Source organism: Leptonychotes weddellii, chromosome 9, assembly GCF_054177405.1.
Source record: "Leptonychotes weddellii isolate Sample4059 chromosome 9, ASM5417740v2, whole genome shotgun sequence".
Lineage (NCBI taxonomy): Eukaryota > Metazoa > Chordata > Mammalia > Carnivora > Phocidae > Leptonychotes > Leptonychotes weddellii.
The window spans coordinates 87,862,650-87,890,090 of NC_138377.1; the positions used below are offsets into that span (position 1 = coordinate 87,862,650).

The 27,441-nt window shown below is 37.1% G+C and overlaps 1 protein-coding gene and 1 long non-coding RNA gene across 5 annotated transcripts in view; one reads left to right on the forward strand and one right to left on the reverse strand.

Annotated features, from left to right (window-relative positions):
* The window catches only part of LOC102749095 (uncharacterized), a 476,674-nt gene that overhangs the window by 234,694 nt on the left and 214,539 nt on the right, over window positions 1-27,441 (forward strand). The window lies entirely within an intron of this gene.
* Window positions 1-27,441, reverse strand: part of ADAM10 (ADAM metallopeptidase domain 10) — a 136,343-nt gene that overhangs the window by 5,964 nt on the left and 102,938 nt on the right. For all 4 annotated transcript variants that reach the window (XM_031031060.2, XM_081831165.1, XM_081831166.1 and 1 more), the window contains 6 exons: window positions 26,028-26,191; window positions 18,189-18,372; window positions 13,545-13,695; window positions 12,542-12,725; window positions 11,737-11,845; window positions 10,600-10,820 (listed from right to left, as the gene is read on the reverse strand). In XM_031031060.2, coding sequence (XP_030886920.1) covers window positions 10,600-10,820; window positions 11,737-11,845; window positions 12,542-12,725; window positions 13,545-13,695; window positions 18,189-18,372; window positions 26,028-26,191 — 1,013 coding nt within the window. The remainder of the gene's footprint in view (window positions 1-10,599; window positions 10,821-11,736; window positions 11,846-12,541; window positions 12,726-13,544; window positions 13,696-18,188; window positions 18,373-26,027; window positions 26,192-27,441) is intronic.

Consider the following 27,441-nt stretch of genomic DNA (forward strand, 5'->3'; position numbering starts at 1 on the left):
TCTGGAACTATCTGAGAGTAAAGTGCTAGCACAATGCCCTGTTATACCTAAACATTTTAGCATATAGTTTCTACAACATAAGGGGTTTTCTAGATAACCACAACACAGTTACCAAAATCAGTAAAGGAGCACTGATAAATTACTACCATTTAATCCTCAGACCCTAATCAAGTTTTGCCATTTGTCCCAATACCATCCAATCAGAATTATGTGGTGCATTTAGCTGCTGTGTTTCTTCAGTCTCCTACAATCTGGAAAAGTTCCAGTCTTTCCTTGGCTTAAATATAACCTTGACACTTTGGGAGATTATAGGCCAGTTACTTAGTATTGGAATGTCTCAATTTGGGTTTCTTGGATGTGACCCTATGAGTAGACTCTGGTCATATATCTTGAATAAGAAGACTACAGAAGTGATGCTGCATTGTTCTCATTGCATCCTATCAGGTGACACATGTTTTTGATCTCGTTATAGATGTTAACTTGATCACTTGATTAAGGTGTTATATGCCAAACTTCACCATAAGGATACTCTTCTTTTTTTGTAGTCAATGAGTATTTTGTAGGGACATAACTTGAAGCTATGTAGATATCCCATTCTTCATCAAACTTTCAATTTATTCATTTCATTCATTATTAATCCCTCATGGTTTCCTATTTTATTCAATGGGTTATAATGTTACTATCGTAGGGTGGCTTTTGAACATGTCCCTACCAGTCTTTGAACACTTTACTTTCTGGCACAATTAGTTCTAGGTTTATCTTGTTCTTTCCCTGCCCCAGTGCTGGAATCAGCCATTTCTCCAAGGAGCCCTGGTTCGCTTTAGAACTGCCTCTCCTATGTAGACACCCTCCTCACAACACTTGTACTCTGATATCCCAAGCCAGTTGCCCCTCCACAAGGTGCCCTTCTCATCCTGCTTGGGCTTTAACAACACCTCATATTCGTCTTCTTCCCCATTCCATACCCTCCCTACTCTGCTCAGGCTCTAACATCCTGCTCTGTGCCACAAAAGCTCCCCCCACCTGGCATGGATGGCCTACCTTACTTGGCCTCACCTAATGGCTTTAGGAGTATACTGTTCAGGAAGGGAGAAGGTAAGATATAATGCAATTCAGCCTTATTACTGAAAGATTTGATTTTTCCAAAGCTAACAAATCTCAATTTTTATGTGAAATCTATTTTCAAATGCTGGCACCTCACTCAAAATTTCTAAAAACAATGCACAGACCATACAAGACCTGTTTACAGAGCTGAATCTTGCTTGGAAACCACAAGTTTACAATCTACTTTTCAGAGGCCACTTCTTGTATCCTACTGAGGATTGCCAGAGAATCTTCTAAAATTTTCTTTTGTTTTCTACAGAAAATAATTTTCAGAGCATTGCTCTCCCTGGGAGTCTTTAGGATATTTCCTTTCCTTGTTACATAAACGTTCCATAGTCTACATGCATAGCTTCTGTCCTGTTCCTAGCATCCAGAGGCCTTTTAAATATGGCACTTAATGAAGTAGGACCTTCTTCTCCCGCCACTGTCTGCATTTTTGACACTCTGACCTAGTAAAATACATAAAGAACTAAAATCACCAGTTTGTACTCCTACAAGTGTTCTTCCTGCTCTATACCCGTGGTTCTCCGTAGCTGCACATTAGAATCACCTAGAAAGCTTTTAAAACTCAAGATACCCAGACCAAATCCCAGACCCAAATGGGGTGGCGGAGGGATTATGACATCAGTAATTTTATTAAAACTGCCCAGGTTATTCCATTATGCAGCCAAGACTGAGAACCACGTTCTGAAACTTTTTCTATAAAGGGCCAAACAACAAATATTTTGGACTTGTCTCTGTCAAGCTACTCATTTCTGCCATTCTAGAACAAAACCCACCATAGATAACAGGCAAACAAATGAGTGTGACCATATTTTTTTCCCCCAAAAAAACCGTTATTTACAAAAACGGGAGCGGACTGGATTTGACCCATGGGCCGTGGTCTCTCAACCCCTGTTCTATACCCACATACAGGACATTAGTTTGGAGCCTATACCTAAATGGATACCATCCAACACTAACTCTTCAGTTCTAAATCTCTATCCTAACTACCTGCCTGAGAATCTGGCGGGAAGCTGAGAATATATGACTGGCTGTAGAAGTAGAGTCCTATGACTGGGAAAATAGCTCAAATAGTCAGCACTCACATGGTAAAGGGATGGTTCCTATCAGTAGATCTAAGAATTCTCTGATATGCTTATTAAAACACAGATTCTCAGGCCAAAACCCTACAAATTCCAATTCAGCTGTTCTGGTGGAGGGCCCAAGAAACTGCATCTTAAACAAGCACACCAGTGACGAGGATGCAGATGAGTGCTCTTACTCAGTGTAGACATGCTGGCCCTGTGGTACGAAACCACTCAGGAAACAGGAAATTTAGCATCCCTGGCCCTCATCCGTCAAATGCCGGTAGAGCCCTTCAGTTACTTTGATAAGTACTGTACATTCCTAAATACCCTCTGGGAAGGAAGGAGCACCTCCAATGTGATCCAATCCATAAGCACAAAGAATCAATGGTTTTCCTACTGTCAGGCTGATGTGCTAGCTACATCACATCTATTCCTAAAGTCCATTATATTCTCTAACACATTTCCTTCCTTCTAGTCTTCCCTGCTCAAAACCATCTTCCACACGGTCATCAATGTTACAACTACCTAAAATACGGAATTGACTATGCCATCCCTCTATGTAAAACCCTTCTTTAAAAGCTTCTCCCACCAAGGATCTCTAAAACCATTAAGCAGGAGAGAGGAAAAAAATAAAACTTGAGCACAATAAAGTATGGCAAAGCACATATATGATTTCACTTTAAAAAAATATATATGTGGGGGGGTGGGTGCCTGGTGGCACAGTTGGTTGGGCAACCGACTCTTGGTTTCAGCTCAGGTCCTGGTCTCAGGGATGAAATCGAGCCCCATGTCGGACCTGCACTCAGCACAGGGTCTGCTTGGGATTCTCTTTCCCTCTCCCTCTGCCCTCCTGCTTAAATAGATTTAAATACAGATATACGTATATATATGCACATATATGTATATATGTATGTATACGTATATGTATATATATGGGCGCTAGTCGGTTGGGCATCTGACTCTTGATTTCAGCTCAGGTCATGATCTCAGGATCATGAGATCGAGCCCCATGTTGAGCTCTGCGCTGGGTGTGCAGCCTGCTTAAGATTCTCTCTCTCTCTCCCCCTCCCCACCCACTCAGCTCTCTTTCTCTCTAAAAAATAAAGAAATAAATATATTCTTGTAATGGTATAGATAGTTTCTGAAGAATATACCAAAAAAATCATCTTGAGAAGACTGGACTTCAGGGGAAAAGGTGGCTTATTTTTCAATGCATTACTTTGTCAATTAAAAGAAAGGATAATTACATTTTCAAAAGGAAAAAAAGTAAAAACAAAAGTTTTTATTTAAAAAGATTCATACGTATGTGACTTTTTAGATGCTCTCTATTCATAAAACATCCATCTGTACGCTCTATTTCTAGTCCTTAAGAATTTAGTTTTGGTATCACCTCCTTAAAGAGGTATTCCCTAAATAGGTCTTCCCTAATTTCTATGAAAACACCAGGCAGAAATGAAAACAAGTTTCTCTGCACTAGTCTTCTCTAATCCAAACTGGACTACAAGCTCCCTGAATTTATATCCTACAAACTCAGCACCTGTTTCACAAAAAAGTATATGTTGGACTAGTTATTACAGGTGAGTCACTATTCCAAATATCGACTTTCATAAACACTTCTAAACAGCTCATTTGTTATTTCTAGATTGCTCACATACAAATAGTGTGAAAAGGCTCTCACAACAGAAAGAGGATGTAAAAAATGGTGGTTTTGATATCTCTGATACTAGTTTTTTAGTACCTAGAAAGTCCTAAATACAGATGCAAGTAGTATGACAGTAATAGAAGCACATAAGAGAGAAAGCCTAGATTTAGTAATGGTTATAACTGTAGAAAACAAAAGTCAAAAGTTGAGGGTCCAGTTGAGATCAATAAACATTTTAAAATATGGCACCCAGGTCCTTAAGAACTTCCAGTTCCTTTTAGCAGTGTTCTTGGACTTCCCCCAAATTTTTCCAGGTAACTAACTACGTATCGCAAAAGCCCACAGCTTGAGATGTTTCAGTGACAATGACAGCAGCTCTTCAGAGTTTAGTGTGTGGGGAAACAAAACATCACAGTGGTGAGAAGACAGCAAGAAAAACTAAACAAAACAATGGTGTATTTTTTTTTTTTAAAGATTTTATTTATTTATTTGAGACAGAGAGAATGAGACAGAGAGCACTTGAGAGGGGGGAGGGTCAGAGGGAGGAGCAGACCCCCCGCTGAGCAGGGAGCCCGATGCGGGACTCGATCCCGGGACTCCAGGATCATGACCTGAGCCGAAGGCAGTCGCTTAACCAACTGAGCCACCCAGGCGCCCGACAATGGTGTATTTGAGAGTGTAGTAAATATGGCCACCATTGGTGGAGGGTATTTTTTAATGTTCCTTTTAAAAGAGAATTATCATAGAATTGGTTAAATGTGAAATTGCTTCTTTTCTCTTTTATACATACTATAAAATCAGAGGAAAGAATACAAAGCAGGCTAGCAAATGAAAAATAGGAGAAAAGATCACAATTTGTCCACCTGCTAGAATATGAAAGAAAGGAGAGCCATCATTTTACTCAACAAACATTTAATGAGTGTAAATTATGCGCCAACTCTTGCCTTTCACAGATACAAGGGTGTTAAGTGAAACTTAAGAGACAAAGAGAAGATAACCACAAAGTTAAAACACAGCTTTGCAGTTACCAAGCACTAAATCAAGTCTGAGAAAATAATTCTACATAGCAAACAGACAGATGTTACTCAACACAGTCATTTACATGGCCAAAAGAAGACAAAGTAGAAAAAAAAAAAGTAAACATTACAAATTAAAAGGTCAAAATTTACCAGTCAAATTTATTATGTACTAATTACAATAGTTTTTTATTTAATAATCTAAATAAACAAAATGGACCTACAGGATTATAAAATGATAAAACAGCTATCACCCAAAAGAAAACTGTGAGGGGGAAGGAGCAAAACATACATTCAAGTCTCTCCAGACACAGGACAGTCTTTACTGTATTTAAACATCTCCATGGGGCGCCTGCGTGGCTCAGTCGGTTGAGCATCTGACTCTTGATTTCAGCTCAGGTCATGATCTCGGGGTCCTGGGATGGAGCCCCGTGGCAGGCCCTGCACTCAGTGCAGAGTCTGCTTCTCTGCCTCTCTCCCTCTACCCTTCTCCCCTCTTGTGCGTGAGCACGAGCATGAGCACGTGCACGCTCTCTCTAAAATAAATAAATAAAATCTTAAAAAAAACCTCCAGAAAAACTCAACCATATAATCGTTTCAATGAATGTTTCAGTGTTTGACAACTCACTCTCAGCAAATGCACTCTAGACGTCCTGTGGCTCACAAAGCCTTTTTGGGCCCACAGCTTCTTGTGGTGATACTGGTTTTGCCATCCTGCAGGGGCAGAAAGCTTCGCTTCTATCCTTCAGAATACACTGTTGTCTAGACTTCGACTAAATGTTCTTTCATACTGCAACACCCCCAACGTGCCACCCCTCACACCAATCTGCCAAGCAGAAAGCAACTGGCTACTAATCTCTTAGTTACTTTAAGCGCAGCCTGGGCAAGCAGGATAAAATACCCCCGAGAGAAACCTGAAGATATTACAGCTTCAAAGTTAAGATAATATGCACAATTTTTATCTATTCCATATAAATTATGACATTTAAGAAGTCTGCTTCATTCATCTAGCAAATATATACTGAATCCTTACCATATGCTAAGCCCTGTGACAATACTGCATCTTTGTTGTTCAAATTTCACAAGTGACAGCTATGCGGCCTATTCTACTAGGCAATGCAGGTCCACACCCACCCTCCATTTTAACATGTGAGGATGACAGAGTAGAAAATCTCTGTCATAAGCCTTTTTAAAAAGGAGTCATTACACTGCAGAGACTAAAAAAATGGCTCCCAAACTTCAGCATGCACTATCACCTACTGACTCAGTGGCTCCAGGGTGAGGCCCGACAATTTGCATTTCTATCAAGTTCCCAGATGATGTTGATGCTGCTGGTCAGGGGACACCACTTTGAGATCCAGTGCTCTAGATTAGGGGTTGGCAAACATTTCCTCTAAAAGGCTAGATAAATATTTTAGATTTGGGGGCCATACAGTCTCTGCTACAACTACTCAAAGTACAAAAGCAGCCAAAGACAATATGTAAATAGAGGGTGTGGCCATGTTCCAATAAATCACTATTTATGGACACTAAAATTTCAATTTCATATGATTTTCAAAGGAATATTATTTCAGTAATATCTTTTGATTTTTTTTCAACTACTTCAAAATGTGAAACCATTCTTAGCTTGTGAGCCATACAAAAACAGGCAGTGGGCTAGATTTGGATCATAAGCCATTTTGCCGATCCCTGGGTCTAGATGAATGGTTGGTTCTCAGTCCTGGCTCCCCACCAGAAATAGCTGAGGAGCTTTTAAAAGACCCAGATACATAAGTGCCATCCCATGAGATTCTGAATTAATTAGTCTAAGCCCTAATTAATGAATAACCAGGAATAAGAATTACTGATATTAAAAAAAAAAAAGAATTACTTATCTTAACCAATATTCCCCCAAGTGACTTCTAAGGATATTTAGGGTTTAATAAGCCTTACATGAATAGAGGTTTCTGGGGTCAGGTAAGTTTGGAAAATGAAATTTAAGCATTTTTTACTGCATATATCCCACAATATTCTCATAAGTATCTAAGAGGGGACTATACTATGCAATGTTTTCCAGATGCATTTGACCACCTAATCCATGGATCTAGTGTTCTATGAAGTACTCAGAAAACACTGGCTTCAATCTTTCATAAAGAATAACATTAATAATAATACTTAGGTTCATAAAGTTACAACAAAATATGAGAGGAGAAATTAATTTAAAAATGAGAAATACAATTGATTCTTATCAAAATAATAATAAAAAAGAAAAACTCCTGATAAATCTAAACAAATTAAAAAGTCACAAAATAACAGGAAATTATTTTTAAAAAGATGGGAGAGGGGCGCCTGGGTGCCTCAGTCGGTTAAGTGTCCAGCTCTTGATTTCAGCTCAGGTCATGATCTCAGGGTTGAGATAGAGCACCCCCCACCCCACCCCCCATCGGGCTCAGCACTAGGTGTGGAATCTGCTTGAGATTCTCTCTCTCCCTCTGCCCCTCCCCCCACTCATGCTTTGTGTCTCTTTTTCAAATACATAAGTAAATCTTAAAAAGATGGGGAAATACAATGATAAATTTGAAAAAAAAAATCAAAGATAGTTTTCTACAATGTCAAATCTAATACAAAGGAGGTAGAAAATGTGAACACATCAATAACTACGGAAAAAAGTAAAAAAGAATTACCAATGTCCTCAACAACGTTTTTTAAAAAAAAGGAGATAAGGATGCAGAGTCTCAAAAGATTTCTTGGTAATCGCTCTCAAACTTTTTAAGGACTAGATGACTCCTTGATAAATCCAAAGGATGTTTATCATTATCTCCTTGCCAGAAACATTGTAAGCACTCAGCAAATATAGCAAACATATTTTTTAAAAAATACTATCAAAAACAACTTTTCCCAGGAAAAAAAAGTAAAAGTTCTCTCACATCATTTCCATGATATCAGCAGCAGTCAATACCTCATGCCCTGAAAAGTATTAAACTGTTCAGGTTCTTCTTACTCTATGCAATCTGAGGAGAAAAGGTGCCAGGGTATGCTACAGAAAGGAGAAAAAAGCCACTGGCCCCACTGGAAAGGAAAGTCAGTGAAACTAACCCTCCTCCTCTTCACAGCATCTTACACCACAGCATCCTAATAACCCAGCTTATTAACTAGAAGGACCCTTTCCCGACATGATGGAAAACTAAAGTATGAAGTATTCATGTAACAAAATAAACTCTGCTATGCAAGTGAACTCTACACAGAACACAAGTGAGACAAACAGCTTCTAAGAAACTGGATCTTTGTTATCTGTTTGCCTGGGAATGCCCACAAATGCAGCAACAGCCTAGTAGTACTCTCCAAGCATTATGGGCCATGCTATCTGAAACAGTGGCATGTGAGTGTCAACAGTGATATAAAATGAAAGCATTCTACACTCACTTAAGGCAAACTTGTATAAACCTAAAAGTGCCTGATTAATCAGTTTCAGAACACAAGAAAAGACTTCATATTGTTAATTCATTGTAAGAAGCATTTCACTAAATCTTCAAATCTAAGTATGAAAAAATGTTTTAAAAATACTTTTAGGGACATCTGGGTGGTTCAGTCAGTTAAGCATCTGACTCTTGATCCTGTCAGCTCAAGTCTTGATCTCACTCAGGTCTTGAGTTTAAGCCCTGTGCTGGGCTCCATGCTGGGCATGGAGCCTACTTAAAAAGAAAAAAAAAACCCTGGGAAAAAAGTAATACTTTAAAAAAATCATTTCCATTAAATATTTTAAAAATAGGAATGAATGAGCTTTTGATATGCTAAATAAAAGGAATCAAAATTAGAGATAATGGAGAAAAGTAAAAAAAATATTATTTTTAGATATGATTCACTACCTAGAAAACCTAAAATATCTGGCACAACATATACCCAGTAGAACATAACTCTGAGATCTCCATTATCAGATTACTTTTTTAAATACATTGTCCTCTATAGTGGATAAGTATACCAGATCTCAACTTACTCTTATTAGAGATAATCAGGGAGAAGGAGAAAAAAAAAAAAAAAAGAGCTGGATCTGAATTGAAAAGAGGGAAGTAAAGGGCCAAGGCAAGCTCCTTGAAGTCACAGAACTGACAAATGTCAGAGGATGATATGAATCCTTGCATAATTCCCAAGCCTGCACTCTTTCCATTTTGCCACAGTGCCAAAGGCACCTTTAGCTTAACGGATATTTTTTTTTAACACCTATTATGCACCAAGCACAGGAGTGTGAAAATGAGTAACATATCATGTTTTAAGGAGACCTAAGTTAAGTCAATTGACCCATCTTTTGGTTTAAAACCTAGGTCTCTTAGGGGCACCCGGCTGGTTCAGTAGGTAGAGCATGCAACTCTTGATTCAGGGTCGTGAAGTCAAGCCCCATGTTGGACAAAGAGCTTAATTTAAAAAAAAAAAAAAAAAGAAAGTATTCTCCAAACAAATAAATCCTAGGCCTCCTAAATCCAGGTTCAGTGATCCTTCTACCTCATAATCATTATGTAATTTAAAATCATATACTCTAACATGCAAAATATTATTCTTCCTATGTATAATAAACACCATTTTAAAAAAGATTTATTTATTTATTTGAGAGAGTATGTGCATGTATGTGCACGTACACACACACAAATGCATGCATGCGTGAAGTCGGGGGACAGAGGCAGAAGGAGAGAAGCAGATTCCTGATGAGTGCAGAGCCCACCTGGAGCTCAATCTCACCTCCCTGAGATCATGACCTGAGTCGAAATCAAGAGTCAGGGGCTCAACTGACTGAGCCACCCAGGCGCCCCAATAAACACTATTTTAGTACTGGAGGTAATTCCAAAGTTTTTATTGCAAATGTTACTACAAGAGTACCAAAAAGGATGACAAGCCACAGACGACTTTTCTTGTGCCTTTAAGGCATCCTCAGTCCTGAACACACACAAGAAAATGTAAGAAACAATTTGGGAATGCGGGAAGGGAGGAGGAGCTGAGTTCTAAGTCAATTTCCAAAGCAAACTCATTCAATTCAGATATAGCACATGCTCAAATATATCACTTGCAAATTTCCTGATATTTTAATGTAATCACTTAGAAACATGAATATTTAAGAGACTTCAGATAGTCATTCTCAGCAATCTTTTAAGGAAATTTCAGGTAATTCAATATCTGTACAGCTTAGAGAAATGTGGGCTTAAAAATAATATAGTTCAGTGGATTTATGCTGGATGAACATCCATAATCATTAACAAATCTGCAAAAGGCTCTGTATCGGATCTTAACTGTTCAACATTTTTGATCACTGACAAGATAAAGACCAAGAAATTATATTGAAACAACAAAAAAAACCTTCAGAAAATCACCAATTTCTCTTTCATGTCTCCTGTTCAGCAAAATAGAAGCTGCAGCTGGCTATCTGTCATATTGAGACAAGGGAGAAATATAAAAAGCAAGCAAGGCTTTCCAAAACAACTTGAGGAAAATGCCCTAATAATATGGGCCAAAGGAGGAAGTAACCCATTCAGGAGAAGAACCAGGGAGCAGAGTAAAACAGAAGGACTCTCATCATCTACCAACTAATCTATGAACAATATACATGTGGAGATTCTGACCACTTACTCAAAAGAAAATAATACACAGGGATAACTGAACTTTAAAAATCATTCTTCTGATAAAGTTAATTCCAGCATAAATAGGAAAGAAGTGATTTTCTCATAACATTGGTGATCGATGGCCAGGTAAAATTACAAAAAAACCATGTTAAGTTTTCTTTATAAATAAAAACTATACTTACCACAATCCATTCAGCAATGTTTTCATAGAGTTCTGGACTAAAAATTGCTTTTTTAAGCCTAGCTAGAGGACCATCAGCATCTACTAATCTGCACCGCATGAAAACATCACAGTAGCCTCTAAAATCATTGCAAGGGGATCCAGGTTGCAAGGTGATGGTTCGACCAACGAAGTGCATGCTCCACCGCGAAGACCCTGTACTGGCACAAGTTGATGGATCCACTGGAAAAGAAGTGCCAAATATAAGTTGAAGATCAGATTTCCTACCAGGCTAGCTGGGGAGAGAGGGAGGAAAGGAAAAAACTGCCTAAAATCATTACCATGACATGTTATATAGACTTGCATTAGTTTAGGCTGGATAACACCATTAGTAATTCGCCTTAAACATACAATATAAACAAACAGCCACCAACTCTTGACTTAGTACCTACAATGGCTAACAGTGTTTATATTAATTATTGCCATAAAGTTGGCAGGTTTTTGTCTAGCTTATCATTTTTAAAACACTGTACGGATCATAATACTAGAAACATAACGCTATGCTACATTTAAAATTTTCCAGAGGATCAGTATTGGTGGAAATTATCTGTCCAAACTGGATAACAAAGTTTAATGCTTAAAACTTAGGAGAAAAATGGGCGCCTGGCTGGCTCAGTTGATACAGCATGTGACTCTTAATCTTGGGGTCGTGAGTTCAAGCCCCACGTTGGGGTAGAGTCTACTTAAAAAAATATATATTTAGGGGCGCCTGGTTGGCTCAGTCAGAGGAGCACACAACTCTTGATCTCAGGGTTGTGAGTTCAAGCCCCACGCTGGGTACAGAGGTACTAAAAATAATAATAATGATGATAATAAATAAACTTTAAAAAAATTTAGGAGGTTTTTTTTTTTTTTTTTAAGATTTTATTTATTTATTTGACAGAGAGAGACAAGTGAGAGAGGGAACACAAGCAGGGGGAGTGGGAGAGGGAGAAGCAGGCTTCCCGCCAAGCAGGGAGCCCGATGTGGGGCTCAATCCCAGGACCCTGGGATCAGGACCTGAGCCGAAGGCAGACGCTTAACGACTGAGCCATCCAGGTGCCCCAGAAAAATTAGGTTTTAAAAGAGATTTTATATTCTTGGGTTTTAAAAGCCTTACTCTTCTTCATACAGCAGACGTGGCATAATTCCTTATCATCTTTGCCATCTGAACTGGCACAGGTACACTCCTCCAAGCCATACTTCTCACAGATAGAACCTGCACATTGCTGAAAGAAAAGTAAAAGACCAGTTTTTAATCTCTATACAAACCTATTGTTCACAGTAATAGACAGATACACACTCTGATGCTAAAATAATTAAGTAGAAATACAAGTGGAAAAAACAAAGATTAATATCAGAAATGGGTCATATAAACACACCTGAAAAAGAGTTAAGTACAAATAAGGTAGCAAATCTTTTAAAGAAATGCCAACTTAAAAAAATCTAAACAAAACCAAAACAGAGAAAGAGATTAGGTGAGCATCAGTTTTACATTGGTTATTATGGCTCCTTTATAAGAAGAGAAAAATGATATTTTCCTCATGTAAAGTAAATATTTAGCCAAGAAAGTTTTAAAGGCTTCACATTCAGATAAAATGGCCAAAAGAGTTCTTTTATGTAGGCTGTTAAAATACTAATTTATAAAACTCAAAAGCAGTACCAAGTCATATGCCTAGCTATACAACTATTTTCCTCTAGAGACTATCAAACATATGCAGTGGACAGATGAAAGGTAAGTCAGTAATTAATCAAATGCCACCAGGCACTTACGCCACATGATACATTCATGGCTTTATGGGGAAACAGATAGGGATATTATTGAAACAGGGACCAGGATCAATTACTGGAACTCTGCAGCTTTAAGTAACAAAATTATTCTGAAAAAGCAGGTTTTATAAAAAGCTTATAAATCAAACGCTTACCCCATTAATGCACACTTGTGTATGCCTATTACAGTCTGTAAAGTTTGGTTTAGGATCAGAAGCTGGGCAGAGAGCTGTGATGCCATTACATATTCCTTCTTTTGCACAGTCTGAATCATCCCGACACTTCTCAGTTTTTGATTTGAATGCGCACTGTGCGGTACAACAGGGACCTTGACTTGGGCTAGAATAAACAGTAAAGTGATTAAAGAAAATCACTAGCATATCTCCTATATACATAGATATGATCCTAATTTTTAAATCATAACTCTCATTTTTTAAATGGTAAGTATGTTACTGGTATACAACTTCAAATTTTGGACTAAGAGGCTACTAAATTTCAACATTCTATAAATGTAAAAAAGTGACTGTGTTGTTTTTATAATCAAGGCATACTATATTCAACATTCTTATTCTACCTGCCTTTAGTGGAAGGCTATCACAGAAAATAGATTTAATATTAGGTGAGCCATCAGTGTTTCACAGTTACATCATACATTAGTCAATTCATCAGATTTTCTCATATTTCTATGCTAAAATCAAACTAGGATATACAGACCAACCATTTAAAAAGTAGTGCACAAGCAATATTCTAATGCTTATACCTACCACTACCAAAGTAAGTTTGAAAAGTGAAATAATTATATGACACTAAGTTACAAGAGTCTATGAAATCAGTATTACCTAAATATTTAAAGTTAAGAATCTAAAAATACAGATGATAGTCACATTTTTAAGTTAGTAACTGAACAGTGTGTATTTTATTGAGTGTCCTGACTTTTGCCTGTCTTTTTTTTTAATACCCACCACACAAGTTACAACTAGCTCACTCTGCCAACCACAGTGCACTCATCAATGCTACTCCAGAAAAATAAATAAGGCAACAGCAAATAAAGACGAAGATTCCCAACACTATGCATCTCTTAATGTCAGTTTTAAGTCGGTCACAACTGCCCTTGGCTGACCGGCGGCAGTGTGAGCACTCCTGGAACGGGCAGGGTACCTGCACTGCTTCCCTGGCTTCAGCTTGCATTTCTTGCCCTCTGGCTGGTTTGCATCATAGCAGCACTCATCTTTACACTGGTCACTATAGCCACAGTCACATTCTTCACCTTGCTCCACCATCCCATTTCCACAAATAGGTTGGCCAGATTCTGAGGAAAATCAATAAAACAAAGTAAGCACTGTCTGCACACATTAATTTGATTTACAATCCACAAACTTTGGAACCTCATAACAAAGGGAGAAAGGATAATTTGATGAATACAAAAAGGAGAACTAGGAATCTCGAAATCAGAAGACCTAAATTCAATTCTAAGAGTGGCTCAGTCACTAACTAGCAATGTGGCCTTGGGCAAGTCACTTCCCTTTTGGGGGGCCTCAGTTTCTTAATCTGTACAGTGAAAAGATTTGACATTATGGTCCCCTCTAAGGTCCCTTCTGGAAGTGGTAACACTCTATTTAGGCCACACTGAGCTTTATTGAACCGCACCATTTACATTACGCAAATACGAATTAAGTTAGCGCTTTAACAACCTGAAAAAAATTAAATCTTTTGTGTTAATAGAAAATTTCAAACATACATAAAAGTAGTAGAAGTACAATGAACTCCCATGTACCAATCACTTAGCTTTAACAACTATCAACAATATGCTGTAAACAATTCCACCTAACATATTCATTTATTCTTGTAAATACTCCAGGATGAATCTAAGAGATAGGAGTTTGTTTCTTTTTTAAATCTAACCATAATAGCATTATCACATCTAACAAAATTAACAATATGCTTAATAGCATCTAATAGCCAATCCGTGTTCAATTTCCTCAACTGTCTTTTTACAACCGGTTTATTTGAACCAAGTTCCACATAAGGATCCTCAACCCCATGGCTGGTTTTGGTTGGTATGTGTTCTTTTAAATATAACAGACTCCTTCCTCTCTTTTTATTTTTACACTATTAAAGAAATTGGGTCATTTTGTCTTACAGAATTTCCCACATTGTGCTTAGCTGATTGTATCCTAGTCAATAAATAATTTTTTTTAATGCACATTAATTTGCTCCTCAGCTAGACCCAAGCTCTCTAAGGGAAGAACAACATATTACTCCTATTTTTTGTATTCCCCAAAAGGCTAACAGTATTGGGTCAAATCCTGGCTCATTAAGGTTAGACAGTCTGGTCTAGGCACAGTGAATAATTTTAGAAAAATTTTTAGGCTCTCTTTTAAAGTTCGCGAATTTTATCAATGGGCTTTAAAATTGGAAGAGGAATGCTATTCTTTGTAAGATCAGAAGATCACAGACCTTTAGCATCTGCAGGGAGATGACAAGAATCAAATGTCTTCACTTTCTAGAAAAGAAAAGTAACTTCCAGAGAGTCTGTGACTTGCCGGAAACCATATGCCTCAGTATGGGCAAATTGAAGACCAAACCCAGGTTTCTGGGATCTGAAATCTGGTGCTCTTTTCTTTCTGCTACATCAAATTGATGTGGGAAACAGTTGCAGCACAGGCTTCAAATTGAGAACTGAATAAACATAAGGGAACACATCTCAAACACATGAACTCAACACAAGGCACATCTGAATCCAAACTATTCTAGAAAGACTAGCTTTACATTTAGAAAGTTCATTCTTATCCTTAACCACATCAAATATTAAAGGAAATCTTAGAGCTAACTGAAGCTCTCTCCCTTTCATTTTGTACCACCTCTTCTGTTCTCTAAGACTAGAAACATGCACATGGACATATATCCTAAGTAATAATGACTTTATTCTAAAGTATCGTAAAATCATCATTTCAGAATTCATAAGATATGTAATTTAAGAGAAAAGGAAAAATGATAAAGTCAGAAAACCTCTGAGGCAATATTTACTACACACTGGTTTTTATCTCATATAGAAATATTACTTCAAATAAGCTAGGACACATGGAAAAGGTGCTGTTTAAATGCAAAAATTATAATAGACACATATCTCATTATAATTTAAGAAACAAATTTCCTTGGGGCGCCTGGGTGGCTCAGTCGTTAAGCGTCTGCCTTGGGCTCGGGTCATGATCCCAGGGTCCTGGGATCGAGCCCCGCATCGGGCTCCCTGCTTGGCAGGAAGCCTGCTTCTCCATCTCCCACTCCCCCTGCTTGTGTTCCCTCTCTCGCTGTGTCTCTCTCTGCCAAATAAATAAATAAAATCTTAAAAAAAAAAAAAGAAACAAATTTCCTTACCATAATACCTACAAAACAATATGCTCATTTTTAAAAGACAACTTCAATTAGAAAGTTTACTGTAAAAATCCGGTTTACAAATAAAGACTCTATGTAGCACTTCTACATAAGATGTTTTAGAAACCTACCAGTGATAATAACAAGAGCAATAACAAAAACGATACCGTCAATATAATTTGAATCTGCCCTTTTTAAAGAAACAGAAGGCCTTAAAAGAAAAAGCCAATCAATATAAGTAAAAATTGAAATTTGGGGCTGATCAAAATTTAATTTTTACTCTGGGAAAGATTCTGTGAAGAGGATAAAATGACAAGCTACAGACCGGAAGAAAAATATATGCAGATCAGTATCTGACAAATGGCTAGTATGTAGGCTATGTAAAGAACTCTCAAAACTCAACAGAAAAAAAAAAATCCAATGAGAAATGGCCAAGAAACATGGACATTTCACCAAAGAAGATACACAGATGGCAAATAAAGCACATAAAAAGATGAACATCTTTAGTCATCAGAAAAATATAAATTAAAACCACAACAAAATATCACTATATGCCTATCAGAATGGATAAAATAAAAACAATAAAAATGCCAAAAGCTGGCAAGGATGCAGAGAAACTAGATCACTTATACACTGCTGATAGGAATCTAAAATAATACAGCCACTCCAGAAAATACAGCAAACAATTACTATATGATCCATCAACTGGATTTGGGAGCATTTATCCCAGAGAGATGAAAACTGATATTTGCATAAAAAACCTGTACACAAATGTTTATAGCTGCTTTATTCATAATAGCCAGAAACTAAAAATAGCCCAGAAAGCCTTTAACAGGTGAATAAACTTTCTAAATATAAAGCTAGTCTTTCTAGAACCGTTTGGACTCAGATATGCCTTGCACTGGGTTTATGTGTTTGAGCTGTGGTTCCCTTGTAGCCTGTGCTACAAATGTAAACGAACTGTGGAACATACACACCATGGACTACTACTCAGCAATATAATCAAGCTCCTGATACAGGCAACAGTTTGAATGAATCTTCAGGGAATGAGGCTGAGCGAAAAAAGCCAATCTCAAAGGTTACATGTTGTATGATTTCATTTATACAACATTTTGGACTGACAAAATTTTACAAATGGAGAATGGTTTAGTAGGGCATCGGTCAGGGGATGGCAGGAGGGAGGGAGGTAGGTGTGTTTCCCCTCAAGTAATTTATAATCTTGTGAAATAGGACAGGGACCCAAACAAACATAATACAAGGTAGAATATTTAGAACATATTAAATGCCACAAGAGAGGCGTAACAGATGACTGGATAAACAAAATGTGGTATTATCCATACAACGGAATATTATTCAGCCATAAAAAGAATGGCATTCCGATACATGCTACAATCTGAATGAATCTTGAAAGTTTTATGCTAAATGAAATAAGCCAGACACAGCAGGTCAAATATTGTACGATCCCATCTGTATGAGGTACCTAGAACAGGCAAATTCATAGACACAGAAAATAGATTAGAGGTTACCAAGTAGGGAGAGAGGGAAGCAGGAGTTACTGCTTAATGATTACAGAATTTCTATCTGGCGAGATGAGAAAGTTTGGAGATGGGTAGTGGTGATGGTTGCACACAGCCATGAATGTACTTAATGCCACTGAACTTTAACTTAAAATTAGCTTAGATATTAATAAAATCATACATATTTTATATCTTTTTTTCTTTACTGTAAGGCAAAAAAAAATTTCACAGCAGCTTTATTCATATTAGCAGAAACCCAAAGAGCCCAGGTGTTAATCAATAGGAGAGTGGATGAGCAAAGTGTGATATATTCATACAATGCAATATGAACTGCTCAGCAATAAAAAAGAACAAAACACTAATAATGAATCTCAAAATATGCTGAGTGAAAGCAGCCCTCCACAAAAGAATATAAACCATATGATTCCACTTATATGAAGTAAAACAAGCAAAATTTCTCTACAGTGAAATAAATCAGAACAATGGTTGCCTCTGAGAATGTGTTGGGGGCAGAAACTGCAAAAGGAAATAAAAGAACTTTCTGAGGTGACAGAAATATTCTGTATTTTGACAGGTGCTTAGGTTACACAGGTAAATGCATTTGTCAAAGCTCATTAAATGGTGGACTTACTGTGCAACATTTTATGTTAAAAAAAAAAAGAACCACAAACAATATTGAACTTTAGTTAATTATACAGGCTGAAGTGTTTAAGGGTGAAGCATACTGATGTCTGCAATCCACTTTAAGTTGCAACAACAACAAAAAAATGGGATTGAGGGATGGATAAATTAGTAAATAAGTGGTAAGGTAAATACAGCAAAGTTTTAATAGTTATAAAATAGAGGTGGTAGGTGCATGGGTGTTTCAAGTTGCCTGAATGTTTGAAAATATATGTTGGGAAAACATACATACCAACAAAACAGTTGTTTCTCTTCTTCTCAAGAACTTGGCTTATATTTCTAATACTACAGAGTGAGAATTTATTGTTGTTAAGTTTGTCCCCGGATGTTGCTCTTGCATACATGATGTAATTGCCATTTTCTTTCTGCCCTAAATTCTTAGATTCTCCTGGAGTGCACTCTGTTCCAGAATCATGCTGCCAAACAGAATATAGAGTTACATAAACAGGAAGTAAAATAAGGTTTTCAGGTCATCTGATTAAATGTAATTTTCTCACCAGAAGAACAATGGAAGCTTGTGGACTCTCCTCTAAAAAAGGTCCTACAATTGTTTTAGACTGTGAGAAGGAAAACAATTTGCTCTTTTAGGAGCCACTGTCTTAGAAGGGGAGGAAAAATGACTGAAGGTCTAGCCACAACAATGTACAGCTCAGTAAAGAGGGAGTAGAATGGAGGATAAACCATCATAAAGTCTATCAAAAATAAGCTCGCCATGCACTCCTATATTTATTGCAGCCATATTTACAAAAGCCAAATTATGGAAACAGGCCAAGTGCCTACTGACAGATGAATGGATAAGGAAGATGTAGTACATATATACAATGGAATATTATTTAGCCATAAAAAATGAAATCTTGCCATTTGCAACAACATGGATTGAGCTAGAGAGAATAATGCTAAGTGAAATAAGTCAGTCAAAGGCAAATACCACATAATTTCACTCATATGTGGAATTTAAGAAACTGTAGCAAAGGAAAAAGAGAGAGAGAAACCAAGAAATAGACTCTTAACTATAAAGAACAAACTGATAGTTACCAGAGAGGAGGTGGGTAGGGTGATGAGTGAAATAGGTGATGGGGATTAAGGAGTGCACTTATGATGAGCACTGAGTCAGGTACAGAATTGTTCAATCACTATATTGTATGCCTGAAACTAATATAACACTGTATGCTAACTACACTGGAATTAAAATTAAAAACTTAATAAAATGAAAAAAATAAGCTCACCTATTTTCAAAACTAGTAACAGGAATATAAACTACTTAAAATGACTAAATATTCTTTAACATACATGCTAAACTACTAACGACTAGTTCAGAGAAGACAGATGGGGAAAGACAGGAAACAGAATGGCATGAAGCTAAGTACATACAAGATAAGCATCTAAGAGAGTTGACTTATAAACTAGTATATAAGAAAGATAAGTAAATGCTATTTTTTAAAGATTTTATTTATTTATTTGAGAGAGAGAGAGAAAGAGAGAGGGAGGGGGACGTAGAGAAAATCTGAAGCAGACTCCACACTAAGCACAGAGCCTGACACGAGGCTCGATCCCACAACTGCAAGATCATGACCTGAGCCGAAACCAAGAGTCGTTTGAGCCACCCAGGCACCCCAATAAATACTACTTTTAAATGACAAGAAGAGCCAAGTGGTAAAACTAAAACACTGATTTGCAAGGGTAAAACAACAGACACACATGTATATGTACACAGAAAGTTTATGGTGTTGGCAAATATTACGGAAGTATCAGATACACACCGAAAAATACCAAACTATAGCTCCATAAGTTTTCTCAAAGTAAATATACTTATGTGACCAGCACTGAGATCAACTAACAGAATACTATCAGATCACAGCAGCATCCCCACCCTCCTTCCTCCTCTGGGAGATAGGCATTTTAAAAAAAAAAAAAAGGAAAGAAAACAGGGATGCCTGGGTGGCTCAGTCAGTTAAGCGGCTGCTTTCAGCTCAGGTCATGATCCCAGGATCCTGGGATTGAGCCCGGAGTCGGGCTCCCTGCTCAGCGGGGAGCTTACTTCTCCCTCTCCCGCTCCCCCCTGCTTATGATCAGTCTCTCTCTCTGTCAAATAAATAAATAAAATCTTAAAACAACAACAACAACAAAAACCCAACCTCACAATGCTCCTCAAACAACAATTCAGAACTTGCCAGAAAGGGTGAAAATATTTGGGTCCAAGAGTAAAAGTTCTATTTAAACTGTTATTTGAATACCCAACAATTCTACCCTCCAGAAAGAAGGAATGCCCAAGGGCATTATGTTTCTTCTCAAAACCCATCTAAATTACTTTCATTTTCTACTCCCTAATCTGAAGCAACCTTTTTTTTAAGATTATAGTCTTTTTTTTTTTTTTTTAACTTAAGTAATCTATACATCAAACATGAGGCTTGAACTCATGACTCTAAGATCAAGAGTTGCATGCTCTTCTGAGCCAGCCAGGCGCCCCCTGAAGCAACTATTAAAAATAAGACCTCTCCTATCATATTTATTCTTCCAGGTACCTCTTGCTGTTCTCCTGAACCTAGATTCAGCATTTAACAACTCCTGACTATTCTCCAATATTACCTTGCTTTATGTTTTCATTCTATAGAATTCAATTTGGTTTATGATAATGCATGACACTAGAATTATTCTCAGCATTAGAATTTTAGAAAAAGAAAGAAAAAAATTCCAATACTATGTAACTCTTGATATTATCACAGAGTATTTTCAACTCAATAAATATTAGAATGTGTCCATTATATGAACTAAAAATATAATATAAAAATATAAAGATGAGTTTAAGCACTGTCCCTAGCCTAGCCCTCAAAAGCCTTATATTCTATTTAAAAGAGAGCATATTTTGATATCCCTGGCTAGTCTGACTCTGCCCCATAAATCCATTACAGGTATTACTAATCGGGGGCTGCCTGGCTGGCTTAGTTGATAGACTACGTAACTCTTGATCTCAGGGTCATGAGTTCAAGCCACACATTGGGCAAAGAGCTTGGTTGCTTGCTTACTTACATACATACATAAACAAACAGATATTGCTAATCAGTTATTACTTTACTAGCCCAGAGGATATTGTAATGGATCATCATTAATGGCCATGGAGGGAGAAAGAGGTTATAAACAAGCATGCCAACTATTTGTATTTGTTATCCTCAGAACAGGGGATAAACAAGCACACCAGTAAGCAAAATATAAAACAGACTATAAAGGCCATCTTAACCATATCCCCAAAAAGTGCTGACAATTCATATGGTTTCACAAAGAAACTCTAAAGTTTGACATGAAAACAGAAAAACTTTTCTCTGGCTATAAAAACAATACATACTCTTTTAGAAAATTTAGAAAATAAAAAATAGATAAAACATTTCAATCATAATCAACCATGCATAATAACCACTATTAACATTTTGGTCTACTTCCTGCATGACTTGTACCTAGTCATATCATATTTTTTTTTATTTATTTTTTTTTATTTTTTTAAGATTTTATTTATTTATTTGACAGAGAGAGACACAGCGAGAGAGGGAACACAAGCAGGGGGAGTGGGAGAGGGAGACGCAGGCTTCCCGCTGAGCAGAGAGCCCGATGTGGGGCTTGATCCCAGGACCCTGGAATCATGACCTGAGCCGAAGGCAGACGCTTAACGACTGAGCCACCCAGGTGCCCCCATATCATATTTTAATACAAAATTTGAACTATACCACTTGTAGTTATATACATGGTTTCTTTCAGCTTAACAGTATAAGGCAAACACTGATTTTTAAATGATTGCAGAGCATTCCAGGATACTTTCGTATTGTGGGGCCATTTAGGCTGTTTAAAACTTTTTGCTATAAATAAATAAAACTGCAATGGATACTTTTTTTAATGCACATAAATCTTTGACAGATTCTGCATTTTTCTTTTAGTTGGACTCCCAAGGGTAGAGTTTGAGTTAAAAGGTCAAACATTTTAAGGGTCTTGATACATAATGACAAATGACTGACAGAAGGGCTCTATCAATTTACATTATATAACATGGATCAAGATTTCAGTAGGCAGAGATGGGAAGGAATTGGCTTCCTGGCAAAAGGAAAATTTTAAAGGACTATAAATAACTTAATCTGACAGGAGAGGGCAGTTAACACTGGAAATACACTTAAACCCAAAAGATGGAAAACCCTAAATGCTAAGATAAGGAAACTGTATCAGCACTATCAGCAGGTACAGGAAATAAGGTTGTAAACTGAAGTGACATGATCAAAACAATCAGAACTATAACCTAGACAAAGATTAATTTGGTAAGAGCAAGTACATATTATAACTTTCATACTGAGAGACAGAAACTTGTCTCATTTATGATTACAACTTCCCAAGACAAAGCTTATAAAGTGGTTAACAAAAGGTGTACAATAAAGATTTGGGATAAAATAAATAAATATAAGCGACAGTGTGTACCACTCAGAGAGAAAGTAACACCAACATAGTACAGATGTACAACAGGAGAGATAAAGACAGATTTCAGATAAAGATGTCAAGGGACACGGGCTCAGGAATTTATAGTTCTGGCTGCTCTTAGTTTATAAGTAATTTAACAGTAAGCACTACTGTGTATATGTATGGTAGTATGAACAACATGCACAAAGGAATGGGGTGTGATTGAGCATGGTAGAATCATTAAAAGTAGTCTGGTATGAGAGGAAAAGACAGCAGGGTAGGCAAAGAACGTAAACCAATTTATCCATTAAACAAAAAGCCGTAAGTAATATAAAATTAATATACTAAAAAAAAATTTCTGGCAGCTGGGCAGGGAATAGATTAGACAGGAAATGAAAAGAGAAAAGATTAGATTCCCTACTCCAAGTGTGGTCTGCAGACCAGGGGCAGCTACAGCATCACCTTGGAATGTCTCAGAAATGTAAAAACTAGGGCGCCTGGGTGGCTCAGCTGGCTAAGCATCCAACTCTTGATCTCAGCTCAGGTCTTGATCTCAGGGTCGTGAGTTCAAGCCCCGAGCTGGAGCCTACTTAAAAATTAAAAAATGCAGAAACTTGCCCCCCGCCCCCGAAAATGGAATCTGTATTTTAAGACCCTTGGTAATTTGTATGCATATTAAAATTTGGGAGGCTCTACATCACTTGGCATCAGGGAAATACAAATCAAAACCACAATGAGAGGGGCGCCTGGGTGGTTCAGTTGGTTAAGCCGCTGCCTTCAGCTCAGGTCATGATCCCAGGGTCCTGGGATCGAGCCCCGCATCGGGCTCCTTGCTTAGCAAGGAGCCTGCTTCTCCCTCTCCCTTTGCCTGCCGCTGCCACTGCTTGTGCTCTATGTCAAATACATAAATAAAATCTTAAAAAAAAAAAAGAAAAAAGAAAAAACCACAATGAGATACCACCTCACACCAGTCAGAATGGCTAAAAATTAACAAGTCAGGAAATGACAGATACTGATGAGGATGCAGAGAAAGGGGAACCCTCCTACACTGTTGGTGGGAATGCACACTGGTGCAGCCATTCTGGAAAACAGTATGGAGGTTCCTCAAAAAGTTGAAAATAGAGCTACCCTACAACCCAGCAATTACACTACTGGGTATTTACCCCAAAGATACAAATGTAGTGATCTGAAGGGGCACCTGTACCCCAATGTTTATAGCAGCAATGTCCACAATAGCCAAACTATGGAAAGAGCCCAGATGTCCATTGACAGATGAATGCATAAGGAAGATGTGAAATGAAATCTAGCCACTTGCAATGATATGGATGGAACTAGAGAGTATTATGCTAAGCAAAATAAGTCAATCAGAGAAAGACAATTATCATATGATCTCGCTCATATGTGGAATTTAAGAAATAAAACAGAGGATGATAGGGGAAGAGAGGAAAAAATAAAACAAGACAAAATCAGAGAGGAAGACAAACCATAAGAGACTCTTAATCACAGGAAACAAACAGGGTTGCTGGAGGGGAGGAGGGTAGAGGGATGGGGTAACTGGGTGATAGATATTAAGGAGGGCACGAGATGTAATAAGCACTGGGTATTACATAAGACTGATGAATCACAGACCTGTACCTCTGAAACCAATAATACATTATGTGTTAATTTTAAAAAATAAATAAATAAAATATAAATAGAAGAAAAAAATTGGGGAGGCCCTAGACTAAAGGACAGAGGAGTAGCTGAAGGGTACTACAACTCCCCTAGCAAGGGTTGGAATCAAGGGGACTGAGAGAGAAAAGAGAACATTTACTTGCCCTTGAAAAAACAAACTAACCATAAGCAATAGTTCTCTGCTCATCTCTACAATTTCAATTACTCTTTTAAGAACAGATCACATAGTGTGTGTTGCCTGGGTGGCTCAGTCGGTTAAGCGTCTGCCTTTGGCTCAGGTCATGATCCTTGGGTCTTGGGATCAAGCCCCATGTCAGGCTCCCTGCTCAGCGGGGAGTCTGCTTCTCCCTCTCCTTCGCTCATGCTCACGCTCTCTCTCAAATAAATAAATAAATAAAACAGATCACATAATGTCCATTTGCTGCAAAGAGATACTGCTTTCAAAGTTTTGAACCTCTAATAAGAAAAAAAACGTATTGATCTCAAGAACAAAACAAACAAAAGATCACAAAAGCAGTTCAAGAGGCAGAGAGATTAAACACATTTTAAATAGTTTATCCAAGAACATTAATAATCTATCAATTTCTGATAGGGACTTAGAAGAAGAAGGACTTGCAACTTTAGTGAGATGGCACTTCCATTTTACAAACTGGGAGAAAATTATTTGAGGATTTTAAGCTCCAACTATATAATATTTTTCTAAACTCATGAAAATTTCCATTTTTACAAGTGATATGGTACAAGTAAAATTAATGCACATAGTTGTCAAATGATATTTTCCCAAATTTGTTATTTAATAAGCCCTACCAAGATCACAAAGAGACTATCTTTCAGTATTTTGTATTTCTGTGTGCATCAATCTTTAGGTCACTTGAAAATCAATATGATGGACTGAGTACTAAATGACACCAAAGAATTGTTAATTTTGTCAGGTATCATAACCACATTAGGGTTATGTAAGAAAATGTCTAAATTTTTAGGGATGTATACTGAAATATGTAAGGGTGAATAAATTTGCTTCTAATACCTTACAAAAAGAAAGAAACACACAGAAAGGAGATGTGGCAACATCTTGATAACTGTTGAATCTGAATCAGCAGTTGGCAAACGGGAGCCCAACAGCCCATTTTTATATGGCCTAAGCTAAGAATGGTTTTCCATGCTTAAAGGATTGTAAAAACAACAAAGAAATATATGCAACAGAGACCAAATGTTACCTCCAAAACTTAGAATGTTTATTAGCAGGCTCTTTATAAAAAAAGTTTACTGACTCCTATTCTAGATAATGGGCATGTAAGAATTTATTGCACTATTTTTCTCAACTTCTGTGTACGTTAAAGTATGAAAAATTTTGAGTATCACACTGAAAAATTTTAAAATATCAATCCACAATAGAGAAAGACAAATCTAACAAACCCTGATAATGCTTTAACAGAAACCAAGCAAAAAAACCACTCCACAGTTTGCTAACATTCAAAATGTACTTTAAACAATGAAAAGTGAGGGGAGCCTGGGTGGCTCAGTTGGTTGAGCATCCCACTTTTTATTTCGGCTCAGGTCACAATCTCAGGGTCGTGAGATTGAGACCCAGGTAGGGCTCCACACTGTGGGTGGAGCCTGTTTAAGATTCTCTCCCTCTCCCTCTGCCCTTCCCCCTGCTGGTGGGCACTGTTCTAGGACTAGCAGACAGAGAAGTGAATGAAAAGTTCCTTGCCTTCACAGAATCCTGCATTGTTATGCTTACTTTTCTTATTTGACTTGCAAATATTCTATCTTCCTCCCTTTCAGTAGTGTCAAGTACATTCCTGTGTTCCAATATATAAAAACTAAACAGTCAACTATACTTCAATTAAAGAAAAAAAAAACAACTAAACATCCATAGGTACTTGTATTCAATGTAAACAAACAAATCACTCAACATAAATTTAGTAACTTTAAAAAAATCTTATAATTAGGCAATACTTACTGGCGATCCAAAGTTATGTCCAACTTCATGAGCAAAAGTAATATGAGAGACTTTGGGGGGTACATGAGACCCATAGTTCTGAACAGTAATAATTCCAGTGTTTAAGGACTTCTTCTTACCATCTGAATACAGCTTACTTTTTTCACATATTCCTCCAGAGCTTCCTAATTCAGAACAAAAGATGGCTAAATTAGCATCTATTTACCCCCCAAAATAACTTTCTAATATATATTAAATTAAAACATTTTATATATCCCACACATATCAAATACTCAAAAGTTTCTTTTGTCCAAGATTAGGAAGTCATTTCAAATAAGTTTGAATGGTACACCTAAAGAAACTCCCAGGACTTCGTACAAGGCCCTTAAGAAAATGTTCTTCATAAGCAAAATATTCCCTAATTTTTGCTCCCATTAATTTAGCAAACAAAAGTTTCTGTTAAATTTGAATATAACCGTATTTAAGCAAAGCCTATACCTTCTCTTTAAAAAAAGAAAGAAAAAAAAAATATTTAATTTAAATGAAAGTTGAACAAAATATTCTCAAGTAGATTCTGAGAAAGTCACTTCCACAAATAATAGTAGTAATGCACAGGAGTACATGATTCACTATCTTGAGAGGCAATATACATATATTTTTTTAAAAAGAAAATCATTAGTGGTTGCAAGGGGCTGGCAAGGAAGTAGGGGGATAGAGAGAGATTTGTAAAAGGGTACAAATTTCCAATTATAAAATGAGTAAGGTCTAAGTATCTAATGTATAACATGATGACTATAGTTGATAACACTGTATTGTATAAAATGAAATTTGCAAAGAGAGTAAAACTGAAACATTCTCACCAAAAATAAATAATATGTGAGGTGATAGATGTGTTAACTCAATGGGGGGAATCCTTTCAGAATGTACATGAATATCATATCATTATGTTGTACACTTGAGGTATCTTACAATTTTGTCAGTTATACTTCAATAAAGCGGGGGGGGGGGGAAGGAAATACATCCAGTGGGCAAGAAATGGGGAGTGGGAGGAAAGGAAGGATAGAAGATGTATGGAAGGGGAAGAAAGCAATGTGGAAAAATGTTGACTGATTAATCTATCAGGAGTTCACTATACTATTCCTGCAACTTTTCAGCGGTTTGAAATTTTTTTCAAAATAAGTTCAAAAAGCTGAATTATGATTTTCCAATGTGTCTTGAGAATACTTTCAAATTGTGAAAGAAAACCTATAACACTACCTCTATTATACATATTAAATCACTTTGTAGTTCACCTGTTCCATAATAGTAACTTTCCAAAATAGCCTAATGCCAAAATGAAAGTACTTGTACATCTAAAAGGCAGTTAATACAAGAAATTAAAAAAAGAACAATGAGAAAATCAGAAACTGGCTGACCAACCCTTGTCTGTATGTAC